Source organism: Cotesia glomerata, linkage group LG10 (genome assembly GCF_020080835.1).
Source record: "Cotesia glomerata isolate CgM1 linkage group LG10, MPM_Cglom_v2.3, whole genome shotgun sequence".
Classification (NCBI taxonomy): Eukaryota; Metazoa; Arthropoda; class Insecta; order Hymenoptera; family Braconidae; genus Cotesia; species Cotesia glomerata.
The window spans coordinates 7613227-7636068 of record NC_058167.1 but is presented as its reverse complement, the minus strand read 5'-3'; the positions used below and the strand labels follow the sequence as shown (position 1 = coordinate 7636068).

The 22842-nt window shown below is 31.2% G+C and overlaps 4 protein-coding genes across 7 annotated transcripts; 3 read left to right on the top strand and 1 right to left on the bottom strand.

Annotated features, from left to right (window-relative positions):
* Nucleotides 1-23: 23 nt before the first annotated feature.
* On the top strand, nt 24-1723 carry LOC123273244 (guanine nucleotide-binding protein subunit beta-like protein). Its single transcript, XM_044740593.1, has 4 exons — nt 24-226; nt 336-544; nt 848-1165; nt 1364-1723. Exons 1-4 carry the CDS (start codon nt 118-120, stop codon nt 1676-1678), a joined length of 951 nt encoding a protein of 316 aa, XP_044596528.1. The 5' UTR covers nt 24-117; the 3' UTR covers nt 1679-1723.
* A 99-nt stretch (nt 1724-1822) lies between these two features.
* On the bottom strand, nt 1823-4793 carry LOC123273256 (NFU1 iron-sulfur cluster scaffold homolog, mitochondrial-like). The gene is made up of 4 exons (XM_044740619.1): nt 4614-4793; nt 3116-3519; nt 2949-3052; nt 1823-2067 (listed from the first exon to the last, which is right to left on the bottom strand). The coding sequence occupies exons 1-4, from the start codon at nt 4691-4693 to the stop codon at nt 1855-1857; spliced, it is 801 nt and encodes a 266-aa protein (XP_044596554.1). The 5' UTR covers nt 4694-4793; the 3' UTR covers nt 1823-1854.
* A 708-nt stretch (nt 4794-5501) lies between these two features.
* On the top strand, nt 5502-17372 carry LOC123273277 (uncharacterized protein DDB_G0282077-like). 3 transcript variants are annotated; one of them, XM_044740678.1, is made up of 3 exons: nt 5502-5533; nt 16690-16765; nt 17032-17372. In XM_044740678.1, exons 1-3 carry the CDS (start codon nt 5527-5529, stop codon nt 17216-17218), a joined length of 270 nt encoding a protein of 89 aa, XP_044596613.1. In that variant the 5' UTR covers nt 5502-5526; the 3' UTR covers nt 17219-17372. The 3 variants fall into 3 exon arrangements, with proteins under 3 accessions (XP_044596613.1, XP_044596614.1, XP_044596612.1); XM_044740679.1 differs by lacking the exon at nt 5502-5533 and adding an exon at nt 9782-9880; XM_044740677.1 differs by lacking the exon at nt 5502-5533 and adding an exon at nt 16437-16617.
* A 412-nt stretch (nt 17373-17784) lies between these two features.
* Nucleotides 17785-21646, top strand: LOC123272667 (beta-galactosidase-like). 2 transcript variants are annotated; one of them, XM_044739607.1, is made up of 10 exons: nt 17785-18044; nt 18475-18653; nt 18733-18883; nt 18946-19104; nt 19808-20038; nt 20110-20281; nt 20345-20463; nt 20557-20967; nt 21026-21504; nt 21595-21646. In XM_044739607.1, the coding sequence occupies exons 1-9, from the start codon at nt 17943-17945 to the stop codon at nt 21461-21463; spliced, it is 1962 nt and encodes a 653-aa protein (XP_044595542.1). In that variant the 5' UTR covers nt 17785-17942; the 3' UTR covers nt 21464-21504; nt 21595-21646. The 2 variants fall into 2 exon arrangements, with proteins under 2 accessions (XP_044595542.1, XP_044595541.1); XM_044739606.1 differs by having other exon boundaries at nt 21026-21646.
* Nucleotides 21647-22842: the final 1196 nt, after the last annotated feature.

Below are 22842 nucleotides of genomic sequence, written 5' to 3'. Positions count from 1 at the left end.
TCAGAACCGCATATTTCCTATCGAGGAGCTCTTTTCCTTTCGCTCGTCGACGCGTACAGATCGTTGGATTTAATCCAGTGTAATCCACGAGTAGAACGTGTTTCACCGAATCCAAAGATGAGTGAAACTTTGCAATTAAAAGGTATCCTATGGGGGCACAGTGGCTGGGTCACCCAAATTGCCACCAACCCCAAATATCCTGATATGATTTTGTCTTCTTCACGAGGTAAGCCATGCGGCATGTTTGCACGCCACGCCATTTTAAAAATTTATTTATAACCTAAAATACTTTTAACAATTGGATATAAATTAAATAATAAAAATTTATTACCTAGACAAGACTTTGATTGTTTGGAAATTGACTCGTGATGAAACCAACTACGGAATTCCGCAAAAACGTCTTCACGGACACTCTCATTTTATCAGCGACGTGGTTCTCTCCTCAGACGGTAATTACGCCCTCTCTGGTTCCTGGGACAAGACCCTCCGTCTGTGGGATCTTGCTGCAGGACGTACTACTCGTCGTTTTGAGGACCATACCAAGGTGTGACATTTATCAGTTCTACCCATGGAACGGATCGTAAATCTATTACCATAGTATTAATTAAAATACTGGCCATTGAGTCTCTTCGACTGTCGGAGAATCAAGGCTACGGGCTACGGCACCCTGACTCGTTAACTGAAGCTTTTTTTTTTATATTTTTTTTTTTTATTATCTGAAGAGGTATATTAAGTCGCCGGTGCCGTAAGTATTGGCCGCTATTCCTCCTGGAGTGCTTGTATCGTCGCGCCATCTCGAGATCACAATAACAGTTTTATTAAATATAAATATTTTATTTTTTACCAGGACGTATTGAGTGTCGCTTTCTCCGTAGACAACCGTCAAATCGTCTCAGGATCACGAGACAAGACCATCAAGTTGTGGAACACCCTTGCTGAGTGCAAGTACACCATCCAAGATGAAGGACACAGTGACTGGGTCAGTTGCGTCCGTTTCTCGCCAAACCACACCAACCCCATCATCGTCTCCGCTGGATGGGACAAGACCGTCAAGGTCTGGAACTTGACCAACTGCAGACTAAAGATCAACCACTACGGACACACCGGGTACCTTAACACCGTCACTGTTTCTCCTGACGGTTCTCTCTGTGCTTCTGGTGGCAAGGTAATTAATTTTTTCCACAATAAATAATTATTTTATATATTTTTTATTAAAAAAAAATTTTTCATGATGTATAACTTTTAATCTAACGATGTCCATGAGTGCTTAGCGGATATGGGACTGATGTATTTTCTAAAAAATATATTTATTTATTTTTTACTTCAAAAAAATATTGACACCATTATTTTTTACTGGTTCTAGGACTGCAAAGCCATGTTGTGGGACTTGAACGACGGCAAGCACTTGCACACCCTCGACCACAACGACATCATCACCGCTTTGTGCTTCAGCCCGAACAGATACTGGCTCTGTGCCGCTTTCGGACCCTGGATCAAAATCTGGGACCTCGAAAGCAAGGAAATGGTTGAGGAACTCAAGGCTGAGGTCGTCTTCTCAAATAGCAAGATCGAACCCCAGTGTCTTTCGCTCGCTTGGTCGACTGACGGGCAAACTCTGTTTGCTGGTTACTCTGACAACACTATCCGTGTATGGCAAGTGTCCGTCACTAGCCGTTAAGATTTTGTAAATTGCTGGAAAGATTAAATTTAAACAAAACTTTAACTATATGGTGTAAATAATTTATAAACTTTTTATATTACAACTATAGTACAATGTTTTAAGATTTATTATTATTATTAATTTTTTTTTTAATTGATTATTTAATTTTTAAGTCTATCATCGTTTGTTGTTTTTTATTTGTCATTTTCGGGTAATTTGGATTCGAATTTTTCAAATTCCGACTTTGCTACTTTTTGTGTTTCGTCTTCAATTTGCTCGACGCCAAGTACTTCCGGGATGTAAAACTGCATCATATTTTGGACTCCGTTTTTTAGAGTTACTACTGAACTTGGGCAACTGGTACATGATCCTTGCATCTTTAATTTTACTATTCCATTTTCGAAACCCTGAAAATAATTTATTATTATTTAATATTATGTTTTTGTTATTATTATTAATAAATTAAGTAATTCAAGTTGTGGACCAGAGATTTTTGTCAATTTTTTTATTTTCAATTCAGCGATGTTTCGCCATGAATCATGGCTTCTTCAGGCATCTTGAATATTAATTAATTGACATAAACGTCAAAACATCGACGGTTTAATTAGCAATTGGTCTCTCTTTTTTTTTAAGAGGGTGATTTTTTAATATTTTGATGTAGCAAGAGTCCAATTATAAATTATCTGAATGAACCAAATCAAAATATTGTACCTCTATTAGATATTAAATTGCTTTTAAAGTGATAATAAATTTTGAACTAATTGCTTTTTCGTACAATTCGGAAGATCCTCTAAACTGGAGTTAGACAATTTGCTAATTAGAACGTCGATATGTGTGAAATATTTGTAACTCTTGCTAACACGTTTTTATTAGTAACTATTTATCATAAACTATTTATTTTAGTGTCGAATTGATGGAATTAACTGCAACAGTTCAATTATTATTATCATCTTTACAAATAATAATTATTTCTAATAGTAAATTATATGTCATGTTATTTATGCTATTTATTTACCACATGACTAAGCTCAACTTAATGTAATGCTGTTAAAAATTTTGACGTTTATGTCAATTAATTAATATTCAAAATGCCGGAAGAAGTCATGATCCATGGCGAAACGTCGCTGAATTAAAAATAAAAATCTTTAATCCACAACTTGAATTACTTAATTTATTATTATATTTACTGGGATCTGAAAATACTTCGTACGATTATTATTATTATTATTATTATTATTATTATTATTATTATTATTATTATATTTAAAATTAAAGAAAAATATTTTACCACAAAAACAATATCACCACCATCCTCTTGAACTGTAGGTCTAATTCTCGTATCCAAAAGTTCTTTTATCATCTGAACAATCTCATCATCATCCTCATTTATTTCTACAAAATAATAAAAACTTCAATTTAAACCAACAAACAATCAAATTAAAAAAAAAAACATACGTGTGTCAGAAGAAGGCTGTTCTTCAGTGAGTACAGGAAGACCAGCTGCAAAAAAGTCCATAATAGTAGCAAAAATTTCCGGCTTCAGAAGATTCCAATCAACGTCTTCATCAAGTTTAGTGACAGTTATGAAATCTGGACCGTAGAAAACAGACTTAACGCCGTCGATACGGAACAGCATCTTGGCCAGCGGGGAACAGTAGCTCTCGGTAGCATTGGGGAAGTCTTTTGTCTGTCCGGGTTCAAGAATTGTGACTCCTGGAATGAATTTCAGACTGTTGGGGTTCGGGGTGTCCTGGGTCTGAATGAACATTCGTCTTTTCTGAAGTTCAGCATACTTATTTTGTTTCACTAGCAGATTTGGATTATTCCAATAGTGCAATTGTCGTTGATCAGCTGTAGCTCTGTTAAATGACAAGTAATTATAAATGATCCTGAAGTTAATGGACACCGATCAATTTTTAATAATAATTAATTTAACAAATATTTGATAATTTTAAGAATTTTTTTTAACAAATAAATTATGGCTGAAAAAATTAGAAAAAAAATTGACATGTAGAAATTTTAAAAAGTTGAAAATGAAATTTTTTAAAAATAATTTTTCGGAAGAAATTTGTTTGTTGAAAAAAATGGTCAAATGACAGCTAACTTAAATGTCATCAATTTTTTGAATTTTTATAACCACTAAGAGCCAGTTTTTCAATCCGGGATAAAATTTTATCCGAGATAAAAGTACCGCCAATAAAATTAAAAAAACAATAAATAATTCAGCGACGTGATATTGCTCTCAATTAGTTCTCCATGAATTTGGTCGTTTGTTTAAATAAAAATAAATAAATATATCATAAAAATAATAATAACCTCTTATTGTGTCATTTAAATTATTTTAAATTAATTGACACAATTATAAATTAATAATAGATATGTTAAACGCAAGATATGAGCTTGAAGGGCTCAAAAGCATAGAACAGCTACCTCTTTGAGCTCATAAAGCTCAAAATAACACATAAATTGTAATTTGGAGCTTGAAGAGCTTAACAACATTATAAGTGCAATTTCAAGCGCTTAGGTATAGAATTAGCGGGAAGTTACAGGGATCTCCTTCAGGGTCATCCATTTTCCTAATTTTTATTTTATTTATTTACAATCAGGAAGTTGTCACAGTTGAAAGTGAATATTTCTGTGACATGTGGCTAATGTTTATTTATTTTAATTCAAAATAAGTGACTGAATTCAAGGAGAATTATTCGTAGGCAATATCACTGTGCTGAATTATTTATTTTTTTATCATAATGGCAGTACTTTTATCTCGGATTAAAAAACTGGCCCTAAATTTCTTTAAAAAAATTCCACCTTTATAAATTAAAAAAAATTACAAGTGCAAACTTTTTAAAAATAATTTTTTTTTATAAAAACCAAGAAATTGACGATGTCAGCTGATTTCAGTAACATAATTATAAATAAATGAATAAACTACGTAGTTACCGGATTAACTTACTTGATTCTTTGACAGCTAACTGATGATCGATATGACAATGCACGACCACTCGTTAGAGCCCTTTTCAAAAAATTATTCATTATTTGTTTAAAATAATTTATGATTTATAATAAATATTAAAAGTTAAACTATTAAAAAACAATGACAAGTTGTGATTGTTGGTTAGGGTCAATGTTGTGAAACATATTCAGTTCTACCAATGTTTTCGTTATGCTTTTTGCTTGTTCTGTTGCAGGTATTTGTTTCAAATTTAATTCATAGCTTTTTAGACAATAAAAAAATAAATAAATTTCACTTGGAATTTTTCAAATTTTCTACAAGTCAAATTTTTTCTTTTCAAAATTTTCATGAAATAAATGAATTAAAAAATACCTATAGACAAATTTGATTAAATTTTGACATTTTTAAATATTTTATTTGATTTAAAAATTCAAAAATAACAAATATGACTCTACTGTTTATTTTAAATTCAATAAAAAAGACAAAAGTTTTCAATAAATACAAAAAATTTGTTTTGCAACAAATTTCCAAAAGACTTTTATGACGTAGTACTTGAAAAAATTATATTAAGTATTATTATGATAAATAAATTCTGACGAAACTTTTATTTATTTTTTCCCAATAACTTATTTTTAAATTCGGCTGAACAAAGTTTTAAAAAAAAATTATATGAATAAATGTTTGCATCAGATGCATGTATTATACTTGTTCTTTATCAAAGCAGATAAAGTTACCTGGATTCATTTGAAAATAAAACATCTTTTGAATGAAATTGCAATAATAATAAAACAATAAATATCTGGTGAGTATTGTTTTCACAGCATGTATCCTTATGCTGTTAAAAAAAACCGCAGGGGTGTATATAAAGCCGTCGATTATCAATTAAATTTTCCAAACTCTCAAAATCTTTATCATGAAGGGTACAGAAAGTTTTACTTAATAAAATAATTTATCAAGTATATTATTTTTCAATATAACTTTTTTATTTTAGCTTTCTTTGTCCTCGCCGCCCTTTTGGCTGCTGTCTCAGTAGCTAGCCCATTGATGGACGACGTACCTTCTGATCAGAGTGATGGTGATTGTAATAATTATTAATTATTGTTCACTTAACGGTTCACTTAACAAAACGGTTGACCGTAAAGACCATCCCTGCAACTTCCAGCTAAGTCCATACCTAAACGCTTAAAATTCCACTGATTTCATTTTTGAGATCTTTGAGCTCAAAAACATAACTGTTGTGATATTTTGAGCTATTCGAGCTCAAAAGTCTGATGAGACTTAGATACAATACCATTTTTGGAATTTTCAAACTACGATAACTTTTTAATGGATCAACCGATTTTCACGTGGTTGGCGGTGATCGATGTTAATTTTTGAGTTCTATCAAAAATTTGCAATGATAAAAAATTTCGGAGTTCAATCAACCGATTTTGACGGGACTGCAAGGGGAAAAAAGAAAATTCGAAAAATTACAATATATAATGTAACGTGGCGCTCCGTAATGAAAACTGGAAAAATTACAGTTTCATATTGTAATTATTACAGATTTTATAAGAATTACATTGTAGAATGTAATATTTACCTTGAAAACTCTGAAAATTAACATTCAAAGTTTGAATGTAGAAAAATGTTATTTCCAAGTGTAATTTTTCTAGTTTTTAATACGACGGGACACTTATTACTATTTATAATGTAATTTTTCGAGTTTTCTTTTTTCCGTGTGTGCAATCGACGTGGCATTTCAAGTTTTAGAGCGGATTAGTTTTTGGGATTGATAGGTGCAGCCGTTTAGAAGTTATTCCAAAAGAACCATTTTTTGAAAATTTCATTTTTGAGATTTCTCAAAATCTAGCGAACCGAATCGATTCAAATTTTTACGAAATTTAATGGCAATGATACTCTTTGGATCGCCACCTATTTCGATCCGATCGGTCGAGCCGTTCAAAAATTATAAGAGGAAGTTAACACACACACACACACACACACACACACACACACACACACACACACACACACACACATACAGCCGCCATTTGTTTTCAAAACAAATTTGTTTGTTAAAAAAAATAAATAGTATATTACAACCCGAGGCCAGAAAGTTGGATTTCCTGGCGTAATACAATAATAATAATAATAATAATAATAATACAATAAATGTCTGGTAGGTATTGTTTTTACAGCATGTATCCTTATCCTAGCGGTTTCGACGACTCAGCATAAACTCGGAGTTTACGCGGAGTTATTATGGAGTTAACTCCCTCTCGGAGTTTAATCGGGGTATAAGCGGAGTTTACGCGGAGTTTTAGAGGTGTATGCAAGGAGTATTGTGTGCAGTTACGATACGGAGTCACAATAGTGTATTGTTGGAGTTTTTGACGAGTTTTTTCGGAGTCGCTATGGAGTTTTCCTAGCGTTTTTGTTGAATATTTTCGGAGCTGCTGTGGAGTTTTTTTGGCATTTTCGTCGAGTTTTTGTCGAGTATTTTCGGAGTTGCTATGGAGTTTTTGTCAAGTTTTTTTCGATGTTTTGCGGAGCTTTATAAGAGTTTCGCTGGTGTTTTTTCGGAGTTTTAATAGTGATATTTTGGAGTTCACTCGCGATTAATAATACTTTATAGCATGAAAATTAATTTTGATTTCACAAAGATGACTATAAATAAATCATTTTTCACTTATGGTGTACCTTTTATTAATTTATTTATTTATTTGTAAATATATTATAAAGGTTATAAGTAAAATATACGATATATAAAAAAAGTGACATAAAAAAAAAAATTTTCAAAAGTTTACAGTTGATAATACACTGAAACAATATTATCATAACTAAAATTAGAATTTTTTTAATACATGAAGCAATTCAAAACTTTAATCGGTTTCCGTAAGATAGACAGTGGTGTTTATTACTCGGTGGGTCTTATTAGGTGACTGAATAGAAGGTATGGACGATGTCTGGGATAGCTTAACCGGTAGAGCCTTAAGTCTCCTGCCAAACATAAGCAAAATATTTGAAGTAGTAATAAATAAAGCTATACTAAAATTCTGTAAGGTAAATGAAATTTTACCCGACCATCAGTTCGGCTTTCGCCATAAACACTCAACAATACATGCCATAAACAAATTCACCTCAGACATATGTAGAGAACTGAATGCTGGTCGATGCGTTGGGTCTTGTTTTATCGATCTAGAAAAAGCCTTTGACACTGTATGGCTAGACGGTTTATTCTTCAAATTTCTCACTTACCACTTCCCACATCACCTCATAAAAATCATATGGAACATGGTACATGGCAGATCTTTCTGGGTTTCGGACGGTCCAAATCTCTCAACTCTTTCCTTCAAAATATCTAACGGCCTCCAGCAAGGTACAGTAAACTCCCCTCTTCTGTTCAACCTTTATACCATTTCATTATTAAAATTGTTCGGACTTAACATAGACGATGATAAAAAAGCTATAGCTTTTGCAGATGACTTGCTAGTATACGTCACCGGTAGCAAATCCTCCGAGATAAACATAAAACTACAAAAGCTCTTCGAAAATATACAATACTACCTTCACATACTTGGAAACTCAAAATGAACACTTCTAAATGCGAATCAATTCTCTTCAGACCCAAACTAAAAAACGCACATGCAGACGTCAAAATAAATTGGAAAAAATTTCAAATTAAAAAAAACGAAAATTCAAATATCATCGTCCCACACAAAAATGTAGTAAGGTACTTAGGAGTATACCTGGACAATAATTTAAACTTCTACTCACACATTAACACCCAAATTAATAAAGCCAAAAAGCAATTCAAAAGCCTGTCTAGACTATTCTATTCTAAATTTCTAAACAGAAAGGTCAAAATATTATGTTTTCAACTTCTAATCAGACCAATTATTACCTACGGCTGCCCTATTTGGTTTAATATTCCACCTAAAGAAATGGAAAAATTAAGAAAATTTGAAAGGCAATGCTTAAGAGCCTGCCTCAACATGTACAAAACACCCGAATCGAATTATATAAAATTCTATCACAATCTAACTATACTAAATACAGCAAACATTGGACGTATTGACAACCACATTATCCGTCTTATTAACGTCATATTAACCCTCAGTTCATACCGTTAATATACTACGTCAAAAGAGGCCCAAACGCCAAAGCTATTAATTATGACTCAAAAATATTATCAAATACCGACATACAATACTGCACTTCAGTCCCACAAAAAGACAAATTGGTTAATCCCCACAATTGTAAGGAATACTGGTGGTTTACCTAATCTGCTCCTTTTCCTCCTTTATTATTTATTATCTTCTCTTTCTCCCGTTTTCTTTATTTGTTGCTGTATATATATATATATATATATATATATATATATATGTCTATATTTTGTTGTATCTGTTTTTCTTTTTAATACGATAAGCCTTTTTAATATACATCGTTTTTTTTAGGCTAACTCATTACTAACCATATACTATTAATCTCTACAATATTCATATGTATAAAAGACTAAGACTAAAATTAAACAAAAAACAAAATATGTATTGCCCATTGAGGCATCTCAGGTACCAAACCATTATATGTAAGCTTCTATGAGAGCCATGCAGGCCAGGTAGAATAAGATAAGTTTTTCAAATATTGTAATAGGTCATGTACGTTTATACCTATATATCATTTACCTTGTAAATCTATGTATCAATAAATTCAAAATAAACGATTAAAAAAAAAAAAAAAAAACCGGTAGAGCCTTTGACGTGGAACCAAATGGTTCGGGTTCGAATCCCGGTCTGTCCAAATTATTTTTTCAGTTTTTCATTCATTATCCATCGGAAAACTCCGATGAAACTCGCAAAATACTCCTGGAAAGCTCCACAAAAACTCGGTGAAGACGCCGACTAAACTCGACAGAAAATCCGAAAAAACACTGATAAAGCTCAGGGAAAACTTTATAAGAACACCAGCGAAACTCCAACCAAACTCCGTAGCGATACCAATTAAACACCAAGTAACCCCTATCGTCTTTATGTGTCACAACTGCACACAATACTCCGAGTTTACTCCCCATATACGCCGGCTATACTCCGTCGTTACGCTGAATTTCGGACGAGTTTCTACAGAGTTTTATCGGTGGCACCGAAACCGCTAGGGTATGTTATTAAAAAAATCCATAGGGGTATATAAAGCCGTCGATTATCAATTAAAGGTACAAGTAGTGTCACAGCTATAAACAGTTTCTTGGTTTTAAATTTTCCAAACTCTCAAAATCTTTGTCATGAAGGGTACAAAAAGTTTTACTTAATTAAATAATTTATCAAATATATTGTTTCTTTATAGTATATTATAACCCAAGGCCAGAAAGTTGGATTTCCTGGCGTATGGGATATGATGGCCGAGGCGTAGCCGAGGCCATCATATCACATACGTCAGGGTATCCAACATTCTGGTCATGGGTTGTATACTATTTTTCTTGCTCTCCAGCCAAAAGTACGCAACCCCCTGGAAGGGGTTTTGCAAAACCGAGGCGAAGCCGAGGTTTTGCCGGGCTTTAGGGGGGCGCCGCCCGACTTTTGCAAAGCCGAGGCGAAGCCGAGGCTTTGCTGGTCAGGCGGGTATAAAAAATAAAAGTTAATAAATTGAAAAAAAATGTTATTTTAAACTTTACTAATAAATGCTCTGATTAAGAGTGATATCATGCACAGAATTTGTCACAAATATTTAAACTCATTCTAATTACAGAATTTATTTTTTCAAGTTGATTAAAAATTAGTTTTTAATTATAATTCGACTAAGAATTCGGCTAAGAAAGATTGAAATTAAATTATCACAAGTTTGTAGAGTACATGGATCGTTTTATAAACATTGCTTTACTAACTATCAAAATATAAAAAAAAGCAAATAAAATTCACAAAACTATTATGTTTTATTTTTTAAACTTTTTATATAAATTATTTGTGCAGTATTATTATTAAATAGTTCATTAACAATGATCTAGTTAAAAATTATTTATTTTTTTGACATTTTTTGGTTAGTTTATGCGCTGACATGTTACATACAGACGATGTTGTGACTGTTATATATACAGTTAAAACTCGCTGTATAGGCCGGTCGCGCCACGAAAATGCGAAAGAAAGCGAGGTCTGTGCTGCAGATCCAGAAAATATGCGTAGCGCGCAGGCGGTAGAGCAGGCCATAAAAGTTGCTCTTCCTGGAGTAAATTGCTGCCAGGAAGAGCGTACTTTCGGCTAGGAGAGCAAGAAAAAAATGGTTAAGACTGCTAACTTTAATGTCATCTGTTAACCCTTCAGGACATGGGTGTTTTTAGTGTCTCACTTGCACTGCAGCGACATCCATTATGTTAAATGTTGTTGCGTGAGAAAAATCTCATAACCCATGTCCTGAAGGGTTAAATAGGTGGCAGCGATTCGGGCGTACCCCCTGGTGGTCCGACAACAGGGTTTGATAGCCTAAGATATGGATCAAGTGCTGGAGCAGATGCTGCTGCTGCTGATTCTGGCTTATACGGTCACGGCGGTCCAGGTGCTGGTTATGGTGCCGGCTACGGTGCCGGTTACGGTTCTTCTGCCGATTCTGGAACAGGCTTTGCAACACAAGCTCCGGATGATTTGAAATGATTACAGTCATGCTAATTGTATATTTATACAGTATTCAAATTCGATGCTTCTAAATCATTTCAAATTAGATTTCTTAATCAGGCTTCAATGTGTTAAAAAGTTATTTCAAAACTATCATAGTGTCTAGAAAACTAGCGATAGTTTTTCTAGTTTTCTGATATTCTAAAACTTTTTCCTATATATTAAAATTGATGGTTGATTGAAGTTAGCTTAGTATTATCGAAATAACTCGAAAACATGGACCCTGATTCCTTAGGGGCCATTCATTAATTACGTAAGGACAATTTTAGTGACTTTTGACCCCCCCCCTACCTCCATGTAATTATACGTAAGATTTCTCGACCCCCCCCCCTCCCTCTGTTACGTAAGATTCTATTTTGATCTTTTAAATAATAAAAATACGATTTAATACACGGATGTACTATAATTTTTTCTATAGAACCAAACATGGATAACAATAAAAACATATGAAATTTTAACAAGTTATTTTTTTTTTAATAAGCAATAAAAATTATTTAAATAAAATAAAAATTCGACTGTACACTTGAAAATTAAGAGAACTATTTGGAATCCAAAATGGAATTAGATTTTTAATATTGAATTTTGATTCACGAAATATTACGTAAGAATGAATTTCACCTCCCCCCCCCCAACATAAAGACATGTAGAGATTTTCATAACCCCCCTCCTCCCATTAATGAATGGCCCCTTATTGGTTCAGGATTAGAGCGCGCGCGTATGCGCGCAATTTGAATTCATAGTTTTAAAATAAATATTATACTTTTATCGATGATAATTATATTTTGGAAATTTAATAAACGTTTTATTCTCACATAAATTATTTTATACTAATTATTATCTTACTCCAATTACCTAAACTATTTTATAATTATAATTTTTTAATTTTTCTTGAATAATAAACTAGATCTAGAAAATAATTTATTGAAAATTGCACTTGTCATTTTTTAATTTTAGGATGGGATGGCAGCAGAATTTATAAAAATTGTGACGAAACACGAGATCTTGATTTTTAGGCGAGAGTAGAGCATACCTACGCTCACGCTTAATTTAAGGCATGCAAAATATTACACCGGAAGTGGTAGCACAAATAAGAGAAGTGATGAATAAAATGTGGATGGAGGATAATATATCAGAAGAATGGGATACGGCAGTCATAGTGCCGCTGTATAAATCAGGGGATGAGGAATTGACAGGTAACTACAAGGGGATATCGCTTTTGGACTCAGGATATAAGCTACTAACAACGTTGATGACAGAAAGAATAAACAGATAGATAGACAAGGAAAAAATAATACCGTAAAGCCAAGCCGGATTTAGAAAGAGAAGAGGAACTAGAGATCATATTTTTGTATTAAGTAGGGTGATAAATAGAAGGTTAAAGGAAAAAGGAGGAAAGTTATATATAGCATTAATTGATTTCAAAAAGAAGTTTGATAAAGTGGAGAGGAAAAAATCCAAAAGGAAGATTTGGGAGAAAGGGATAAGAGGCAAAATGTATAGAATGATTCGTAAGATATACAAAAACACATACTGTAAAGTAAAACTAGGACCAAAGAGAACAACCAAAAAATTCGAAACTAGAAAAGGAGTAAGGCAGGGATGTGCAATGAGTGGTGCATTATTTGGGATAGATATAGATGGACTTGAAGAGCAGATGGAAAAAAAGAAAATTGGCGGGACGGTGATAAGAAACAAGCGAATCTATGCGATGAAATACGCAGACGACGTGGCACTAGTAGCAGACTCAGGAGGGGAACTAAGAAATGTGCTGAATGAACTAAGAAAATAAGATAGAGGTAAATGTATGCAGGAATGGTGGGAGAAAGAAAAGAGAAAAAAAATGGATATATGAAGGGGAAGAAATCGAGGAGGTGAAAGAGGTGAAATATCTAGGGAAATATTTACTGGTTTACGACGAAGAACAGTGTGGCAAAGCAAAAAAAAATAGATGGTGAGAAAGGCACAAAAAGCAACCAACGCGGTATGGGGTATAATAAAGAGAAGTAAAAGAAACAGCATAAGGAAGAGGATGTATTTGATGAACACGATGGCGAAATCTGTAGCAATGTATGGTGTGGAAGTGTGGGGGTAGGAAAAATCGGAGGAGATCAGAAGTGTGCATAGGAGGTTGTGCAAGATGGCTCCAGGAGTAAGCAGGGACACACCAGGATATATATGGAGGGAAGAAATGGAAGTAGAGGATATAGAAATGACATTAAAAGAGAGAGCAGTACGATACATAAAGGACGTGATCAAAATGGACAGGGAAAGATGGACAAGGATAGTAATGAAAAAGGAAATGAGAGGTATACTCAATGGTAAAGCAACAAAATGAGGTAAAGAAGTGAAAAAAAAGCAAGAAATGGAAGAAATAGAAATAAAACTAGAGAAAAAAATAGAAATAAAATATGAAGGGATAATGCGGATAAAAGAAAAAGAAGACGAGGAGGCGATAGAGAAGTCAACATATTGCAAATTATATAAGAAAATAAAAATAAACCAAGACGAAAATTACTATTGGAAAAAAGATCAAATAAGAGGAGAAGCCAAGGAAATTTGGGCGAGGCGGTACGGTGTGGAAACATAGGGAGAGAGAGAAAAAAGGGATATAAGGATTGGAGATGCAGAGTATGTGAAGGGGAAGAAGAAACACTGATGTTTATAATGAAATGTAAAGAAATATACGAAAAAGTAGGAGAAGAAGAGGAGAGTTTCTCAAATGAATGGAAAGAGTTAGAAAATGAAAAGATAGAAGAAAGATTAATAGAAGTACTAAAAAGAAGAATAGACGGGAGAGCATGCACGGTCTCCAGAAAAATTGAAGAGATCCTAAAGAAAAAAACCTCTAAAGAGGTCCTAAAAGACGAAAGTCGTGCAGATAAAACTCTTTATTATTATTATATTAATTACTTTGTAAGGCAAAAGCCCCAATAGATGATCATGTACCAGTATATTATCAATCCATGTATTTGTATACCTATATTTGTGAATATAGATATACAAATACATGCACTGAGAAAAAAGTATTTTGATAATCACAATACTTGGTATTTTGATAATCAAAATACCAAGTATTGTGATTATCAGAATATAAGTCAGTTCAAGACCTATACTCTGCGCAGTAAACTATAATATAATATATGCGCTGTCACTGCCATCGACATTTTAACACTAACAGTCGGTTTATTTGATTTATGCACTGGTAAAAATAGAATTCAACTAATATTTATTATATTAGCAAAATACTTTTTTCTCAGTGTGGAGTGATCATATACTGGTACATGATCATCTATTGGGGCTTTTACCTTAAGTAAAAAAATTTTTCAAATTTTCTACATGTTAAATTTTTTCTTATAATTTTTTTTTTAACAAATAAAATATAAAAATTTTTATGAAAAAAATCAATTAAAAAATATCTACAGACAAATTTTCTTAAATTTTTACATTTCTAAATATTTTATTTGATTTAATAATTCAAAAATAACAAATATGGTTCTACTGTTTGTATTAAATTCAATGAAAAAGACAAAAGTTTTCAATAAATACAAAAAATTTGTTTTGCAGTAAATTTCCTAAACCCAGTCAGCATCCAAGTCAGAAAGATTTCATCAGTATGAAGTCTTTTAAAAAACTTCTTATAGAAGTCCTAATGTGACGTCTTAAGGAGCTCTTTTTTACGAGGTCAGAAGTAAGAGCTCTTAATGAACTCATAAGTTTGGAGTCAATTTTCTGACATCTAACTGAGTCCCTTTTTTGGACTTCTTTTTGAGTTGCGTATAATGAGCTTATAGACATTATAAACAAAAACACAAAATTCTTTTTAATATAAAGCTGTCAAAATCTTATTCATTTTTCATTTATTACTTTCCTGATTGAGAAATTAAATTGAAAATGATTAAAAATAATTCGAATTAAATGATTTAAAACAATTTGAATAGATTAATTTATAGATATACACTTGGCATAGGTTAACTCATTTCTCTTAATCCAGGTTAATTAAATTTTTCAAAAATTTTAAATTATATTATGAAGTAATAGGCAATAATGTTAAAATCTGGTTCGTAATCAAACTAATTTAGATAAAATAATAAAATTGGATTCTAATCTGAAAAAATTATGTGAACTTTCTACATTTAAGGAGTACTTTGCATGTATCAATTTTAAACATTTTATTCGAATTTAACGATATCTTATAACTATATACTTATTAATTATTGTTGAATTTTTAATATTCATTAATTTATCTATTAGATTTTATATTGTGAAAAGTAAACAAAATTTATATAGACTATTTAAAAAAATATTACAGGTAGACTTTTGAATATTTTTTAGTATATAAATATTCGTAAAAGTTACTTTTTCTCTATCGATACACAGTATCAAATAGAATAAATAATATAGATAATGATCGCAACATTTCATTACTATATAAACTTAGCTTATAAAAATAATGAGATGTTTAACGACACATCGTTTGAACAGCGTAGGGGGTTAGGTATCGATCTAACACGCGACTCGGGTTCGAATCTTAGTTACGGCAATTGCGATTTTCACTTTCTCTCTTTAAACTGACAATATTAGGTCTAACTAAAATAATAAACATTCGAAATCAGCATCGGTGCTTCATGAAACTCTGAATTATTTTTCATAATTTACTTTTATTATTATTATTATTATTATTAATATTATTTTTGTTGTGTTCTTATTATTGTTATCATTATAATAGCGTATAGAGATAAAAAATCATTCATTTGTGCGAGTTCAGAAAAAAGAGCTCTTTAAGAGCTCGTTTTGACAAGTTCTTAAAGTCTACAATAAGCGGCGCATTCGACCTCTTCAGAAGGTCTTAAAGACGTCTTTTAGACGTAGACTCTGACGTCCAAATCAGAAATCTGAGCTCATTCGGAATAACTTAATACGTCATTTTGCTATCTGGGTAATATTATGATAAATAAATTCTGACGAAATATTTATTTATTTTTTCCCAATGACTTATTTTTGGATATCTTCTAAAAACATTAAATTATGCGGAACAATGTTTAAAAAAAATAAGACAAAAAAAATTATGGGAATAAATATTTGCATTAGATGCATGTATTATTATACTTTTTCTTTATCAAAGCAGATAAAGTTACCTGGGTTTATTTGAAAATAAAACATCCTTTGAATGAAATTGAAATAATAATACAACAGTAAATGTCTGGTAGGTATTGTTTTTACAGCATGTATCTTTATGTTATTAAAAAAATCCATAGGGGTATATAAAGCCGTCGATTATCAATTAAAGGTACAAGTAGTGTCACAGCTATAAACAGTTTCTTGGTTTTAAATTTTCAAAACTCTCAAAATCTTTATCATGAAGGGTACAAAAAGTTTTACTTAATTAAATAATTTATCAAATATATTGTTTCTTTAATATAATTTTTTAATTCCAGTTTTCTTTGTCCTCGCCGCCCTTTTGGTTGCTGTCTCAGCTAGTTCATTATTGGACGGCTTACTTTCTAGTACTTGTGGAGGTAGTAAGTAACATTAATCATTATATACTTACTTTGATCTGATAAACATGAAAATTAATTAATTTAGCAGATATTCAATAATTTTGAGAATTTTTTAACAAATAAATTATGACAAACAAAAATTAGAGAATAAAATTGAGATGTAAAAATTACAAAAAATTAAAAATTCAATTTTTTTTTAAATGATTTTTCAAGACAAATTTTTTTGTTAAAAAAAATGGTCGAGATTGCTAACTTTAATGTCATCTGATAAATAGGTGACGGCGGTGTGGGATCACTCGCTACTGGCCAGATGGGAGCCTTAAATGGTTTACTTGGCTCAAATTCTGGATCAAATGCTGGATCAGGTTCTGCTTCTAATTCTAATTCAAACGGTCCAAATGGTTCAGGTTCCACTTCTTATGCCAAATCTGCCTCTGAATCAGTAGCTGGTTCAACAAGCTCTTAAAAAGTTATTTCAAAACTATTATTGTGTCCAGAAAACCAGCGATAGTTTTTCTAGCTTTCTGATTTTCTAAAAATTTTTTTTAAAATGAATATTCTACTTTTTTCGATGATGATTATATTTCGAAAATTTAATAAACGTTTTACTCTCACATAAATTATTTTGTGCTACCTATTATCTTACTCCAATTACCTAAACTATTTTATAATAATAATTTTTAAATTTTTCTTGAATAATTAACAAGGTCTAGAAAATAATTTATTAAAAATTGTACTTGTAATTTTTTAAATATTCTAAAGGTGGAATTTTTAAAACAAATTTTTTTTGCTACAATTTATTAGTTAAAAAATTTCTAAAAATAGTCTAATGTCATATAATTGATTATTATTTACTATTTGTTTATATTTGAAATTATCACACAACTTTAAAATATATTTATATTTATTTTGTAGTTAAAAGTATTATCGCTTTTGATAAGTTAACTCTATGATAAATTTTTTGCTTGCGATAATATTTTTGTAAGTGGACACTGGCCCCCACCACTTGATCCGTTCGACCGCAGTAATTAAATAAGAACTGTTATTGTCATCAGAGTCACGACTCGTCGCCAGTAACAGATAGTTGTCTATTATCTGTCTGGATATTCTATGGAATAAATTATACTGAAATAAACTTTAATATAATCATTTATACTCAGTTACTCCAAGCGTTTGCAATTCATTTGATCATGCTCACATTTTTTATTATTTCTTTGTCGCTAACTCTTGGAGTTTTTTTAAACAATGTTGTTGGTGATTCTCCAGCGATTTACGAGCAGGATAAAATAAATGTACGTATTTATAATTACTATTTTATAATTTAAAATATTTTAAAGTTTTTTTTTTTATTCAATATTATATAACAAGTAGATATTAAATAGATAAAACACTGTGATTATAGTTCTAAGATTATTTCTGAGCAATTAAACAAAAATATTATTGATAAAAATTATTGATAATAATTTTCCGATCAATAATAATTGGAATTTTTATTATGATACTAAAATTGAGAGACATCTGATGAATATTAGAACCTTTTTAATAAATAAATAATAGGTAGAAAAATTAATTTTAAAAATTCCACCTTTAGAATTTCTAAAAAATTATAAATGCAATTTTTTAAAATAATTTTCTAAACCTAGTTTATTATTAAAAAAAAATTGAAAAGCTGTCAAATATCTGCTAATTTTAAAATAATTTTTTATTTTATTATTTTTTAAGGGAACTGTTCCACCTCAACGTTACAGTTTTGAAGTTGACTATGAAAATAATGAGTTTTTATTAGATGGAAGGCCGTTTCGATATGTATCGGGAAGTTTTCACTATTTCCGAACGCCAAGAGCCTACTGGAGAGATAGGCTAAGAAAAATTCGTGCCGCTGGTCTAAACGCCATTTCTACGTCAGTAATTATTAATTAATTATACTTTTCATTTTAAAAATACTTAAAAAAGTAAAAATAATTTAATATTCTTCTACAGTTACGTCGAATGGAGTCTTCATCAACCAAAGCCAAATGTTTGGCACTGGACGGGCGAAGCTGACATAGTTTCTTTCCTAACAATGGCCCAAGAAGAAGACCTGTTCGTTTTATTGAGACCTGGGCCTTATATTTGCGCTGAGAGAGACTTGGTTAATATTTTAAAACTATAAAATTGTATTAATTATATTAATTTAAGTGAGACTTATTTTAGGGAGGATTACCACCGTGGTTGATGAGCCTTGTTCCCGACATTCAAATGCGTACCAACGACCAGCGCTACATGCGATACGTTGAAATATACTTCAACGAGCTTTTCAGTAAAATAAAGCACTTGCTCAGAGGAAACGGGGGCCCGATAATTATGGTCCAGGTAAAGTTCATCTTTATCTCACACTGATAGAAGGATTTCTTATTGTTAGTATTTAAGAAATTATTTCTTAAACATCATTTCTTAGTATTTAAAATATATTTCTTAGTATTTAAGAAATATTTCTGAGTATTTAAAAAATATTTCTTAAATACTAAGAAATATTTTTTAAATACTAAGAAATCTTTCTATCAGTGCACTTTTGGAATGATTCACAGTAAAATTGATGAAAAATTAATGATGAAGGTGGATAAAAATTAATTTAGCAGATATTTTATAATTTTGAGAATTTTTTAATAAATAAATTATGTCAAAGAAAATGAGAAAAAAAATTGACAATTAGAAAATTAAAAAAATAAAAAATCAAATTTTTTAGAAATAATTTTTCGAAGTCAATTTATTTACAGCAGGGCTCAAAAGTATTTTGATAACATTATGCATTAGTTTTTTTCAACAAAATACTTTGGAGTCACCATTTTCCTAATATTTTAAAAATTAAACTTTCTTTTGTTACGAACAAGGACCACTTTGACACTATTCTGTAGATTATTCAAAAGCTGTTAAAAAAGTAAATAAATGATTATTGTATTTCATATTTATTTTAAATGAAACCATTAAATATATTTGTCAAAATACTTTTGAGCGCTACTGTATTAAAAAAAAATAAAAAATAGTCAAGTGACTGCTAACTTTAATATAATTCAAGGTGGAGAATGAGTATGGAAGTTTTCCGGCATGTGATTTGCAGTACAGAGAAAATGTACGAGACATACTTTTGCGAAATGTTCAATCAAAAGCTCTTTTATACACAACAGATGGAATATATGATAAAGCTTTAAGGTGTGGGGTAGTTTCTGGCGCTTACGCAACTATTGACTTTGGTGCCTCAACAAATGTGTTGAGCAATTTTGATTTAATGAGAAAGTATCAACCAAGCGTAAGTATTTTAATGAATTTTATTAATTTTTTTTTTTAATACTTTATTATCTTTTAAATTTAAAATTGTAGGGTCCGCTTGTTAATTCTGAATATTATTCCGGATGGTTGACTCACTGGGAAGAATCATTTCAGAGAGTCCAAACAGGAATTTTTGTAAATACATTGAAGCAAATGTTAGCATTGAATGCTTCTGTTAATATTTATATGTTTTATGGTGGGACCAATTTTGGATTTACAGCAGGTATATTATTATTAATAATAAATCATTTATTCATCAATCTAATTGAATAAAATTTAAAATTAGGAGCAAACGGAGGCGATAAATATTGGCCTCAAATAACCTCTTATGATTACGACGCACCTCTCACAGAAGCCGGTGATCCAACAGATAAATATTTCGCAATACGCGAAGCGCTCTCAGAGGTATAATTTCGATTAATTATCATATAATCTCATTTTCAATCACAATTTAAATATATGTCATTTAATAAAATAAAATTCATTTATTTGTTCAAGTTTTTTATGCTGCCAAATTTACCGCTGCCGACGGTCTCGCCGAAAGGCAATTACGGGTCTATTCTTCTTGACCCAATAATGCCGTTGTTTGGCAGAGAAGCTCAACAATTGTTTGCTTCTTCCGTTGCTGATTACTCAATAACACCCCCGACGTTTGAAAAACTAAAGCAATCTTATGGGTTTGTTCTTTATGAAACCCATTACAGCCCACGAAGCAAAGATCCATCGATATTGAGAGCCGACGTCGCTGACCGGGGACTGGTTTATGTCGACGATTACCTTTCCGGTTCCCTGAGCCGCACGCTCAAAATAGACAATGTTGTTTTGCAAAATCCCTACGGAAAAAGTCTTAAAATACTCGTTGAAAACCAAGGACACCTCAATTTTGGAAGTATCATTCAAGATTGGAAGGTACTTTTGTGAATATTATATTTTTTCAGAATATTTTTACACCATTAAATATTTTCAGGGGATTTTTAATGTTACGATAAACAATGAGAGGATTATCAACTGGAATGCGACTGGATTTCCTTTGGACATTATGCCGTCCTTGAAAAACTTTAGCAGTATTGAAATTCCGACTGGAAATATGGTCAATGGTCCTGTTTTTCTTCGCTCGACATTCATAATAAAAAATAATCCACCACTAGACACCTATCTGAACACCGCTGGTTGGGGTAAAGGAGTTGCTTTTCTGAATGGACATAATTTGGGACGGTACTGGCCACAAACTGGTCCTCAGGTCACTCTATATGTACCTGGAGTATTTTTGAAGACTGGAGAAAATGAGTTGGTTGTTTTGGAACTTGAGTACGTGGCGGATAACATGAAAATGAAGTTCCAAACTGTCGCTGATTTGGGATTTACTCAAAATTATACTCTTAACATTCAACCTAATAATAATTAATTTTTTTTACTTTTTATATTGCATCTTAAATAAGTTTTTATGTAAGTTTGATAAAAATATGAAGCTATATTTGAACAATAATAATTAAATTTAATCCTAATCGTTATTCAATCGATTACTTTTGTTTTCAGTAAAAATAAATCGCGGTATTGATAAAATAAAAAAAAGAAGCCTAAAAAATAATGATATATCATTTTTATTTAAAATGTTATATTAACAACTAAACAAATTGGTTTTAAATTTAATAAATAAACATTTATCAGATTATTCATACAGTGTAAAGATAAAACGATGCGTTGGCCCATATTGAGTAAGAACTGTCTGCATTAATCGTATGAATATTAATATTATATATTGAAAAATGTAATATCTCTTTTGGGTTACGGTAAGTAGCAATCGGTTCGCTTCATTACTCGTCAGGTCTGTAATACTTGCTTAACATTTTTTCGGGTTTGTCTGCAAAGTTTTTTAAATTTAACTTCTCATCATTAATTTTTCCAAGATGGGAAAAAAACGTACGTATCTAATTAATTAATAAATTAAGAAGAAATGATCTTAGATTTATTTATTTTTTTTTTTTCAACTATTTTTAGTCTTCATAACGGCTGCTACGTTGGCATTGGTAGCAGTATACGTCGGCGTTTATTACGATTTAAATACTTTGCCGAAAAATTTTACTTGGATCACATCTTTCTATAAAAGTAGTAAAAAATCAGCAGATGAAGCTATCGTCACGGATAAAAAAACGCAATTTGAAAAAGGTTAGAAAATATTTATTTTTTTTTAGTATTAATATCTAATTTTTTTTTTTAATAATAATAATAATAATAATAATAATAATAATAATAATAATGTGTTTATTTTCTAATTTAGATAAAGTTGCTAAAACTGTGAAGATAGAGAAAAAAGTAGAGAAGACTACTGAAAAACCTGTTGAGGTAAAGAAAAGTGAGCCAGTGAAAGAAGAAGTTAACAAGAAGGTTGAAAGAAGCGCTGATGCGACAGCTCCTCCTAAAGTGGTGAAAAATGAAATACCAGCACCAAAAAAAGAAGAAAAAAAACCGGAAGTTCAGAAACCAAGTCCTACAGTTACTGATAATATAGTGAAACCTGTTGTCTCAGATAAAATTGAATCTAAACCGACGGTTACTGATAATGTAGTGAAACCTGTTATCTCAGATAAAATTGAATCTAAACCGACGCTTCCTGATAATGTAGTGAAGCCTGTTGTCTCAGATAATGTTCAGTCGAAACCAAGTGTTGATAGTCCGCCTAAATTTGACAATGTAGTGAAGACTGGTTATCCCATGAACAAAGATAAAAACGTAAATCATAATTTAAATAATAATGTTAATGTTGACAGTAAATTTGATAACAAA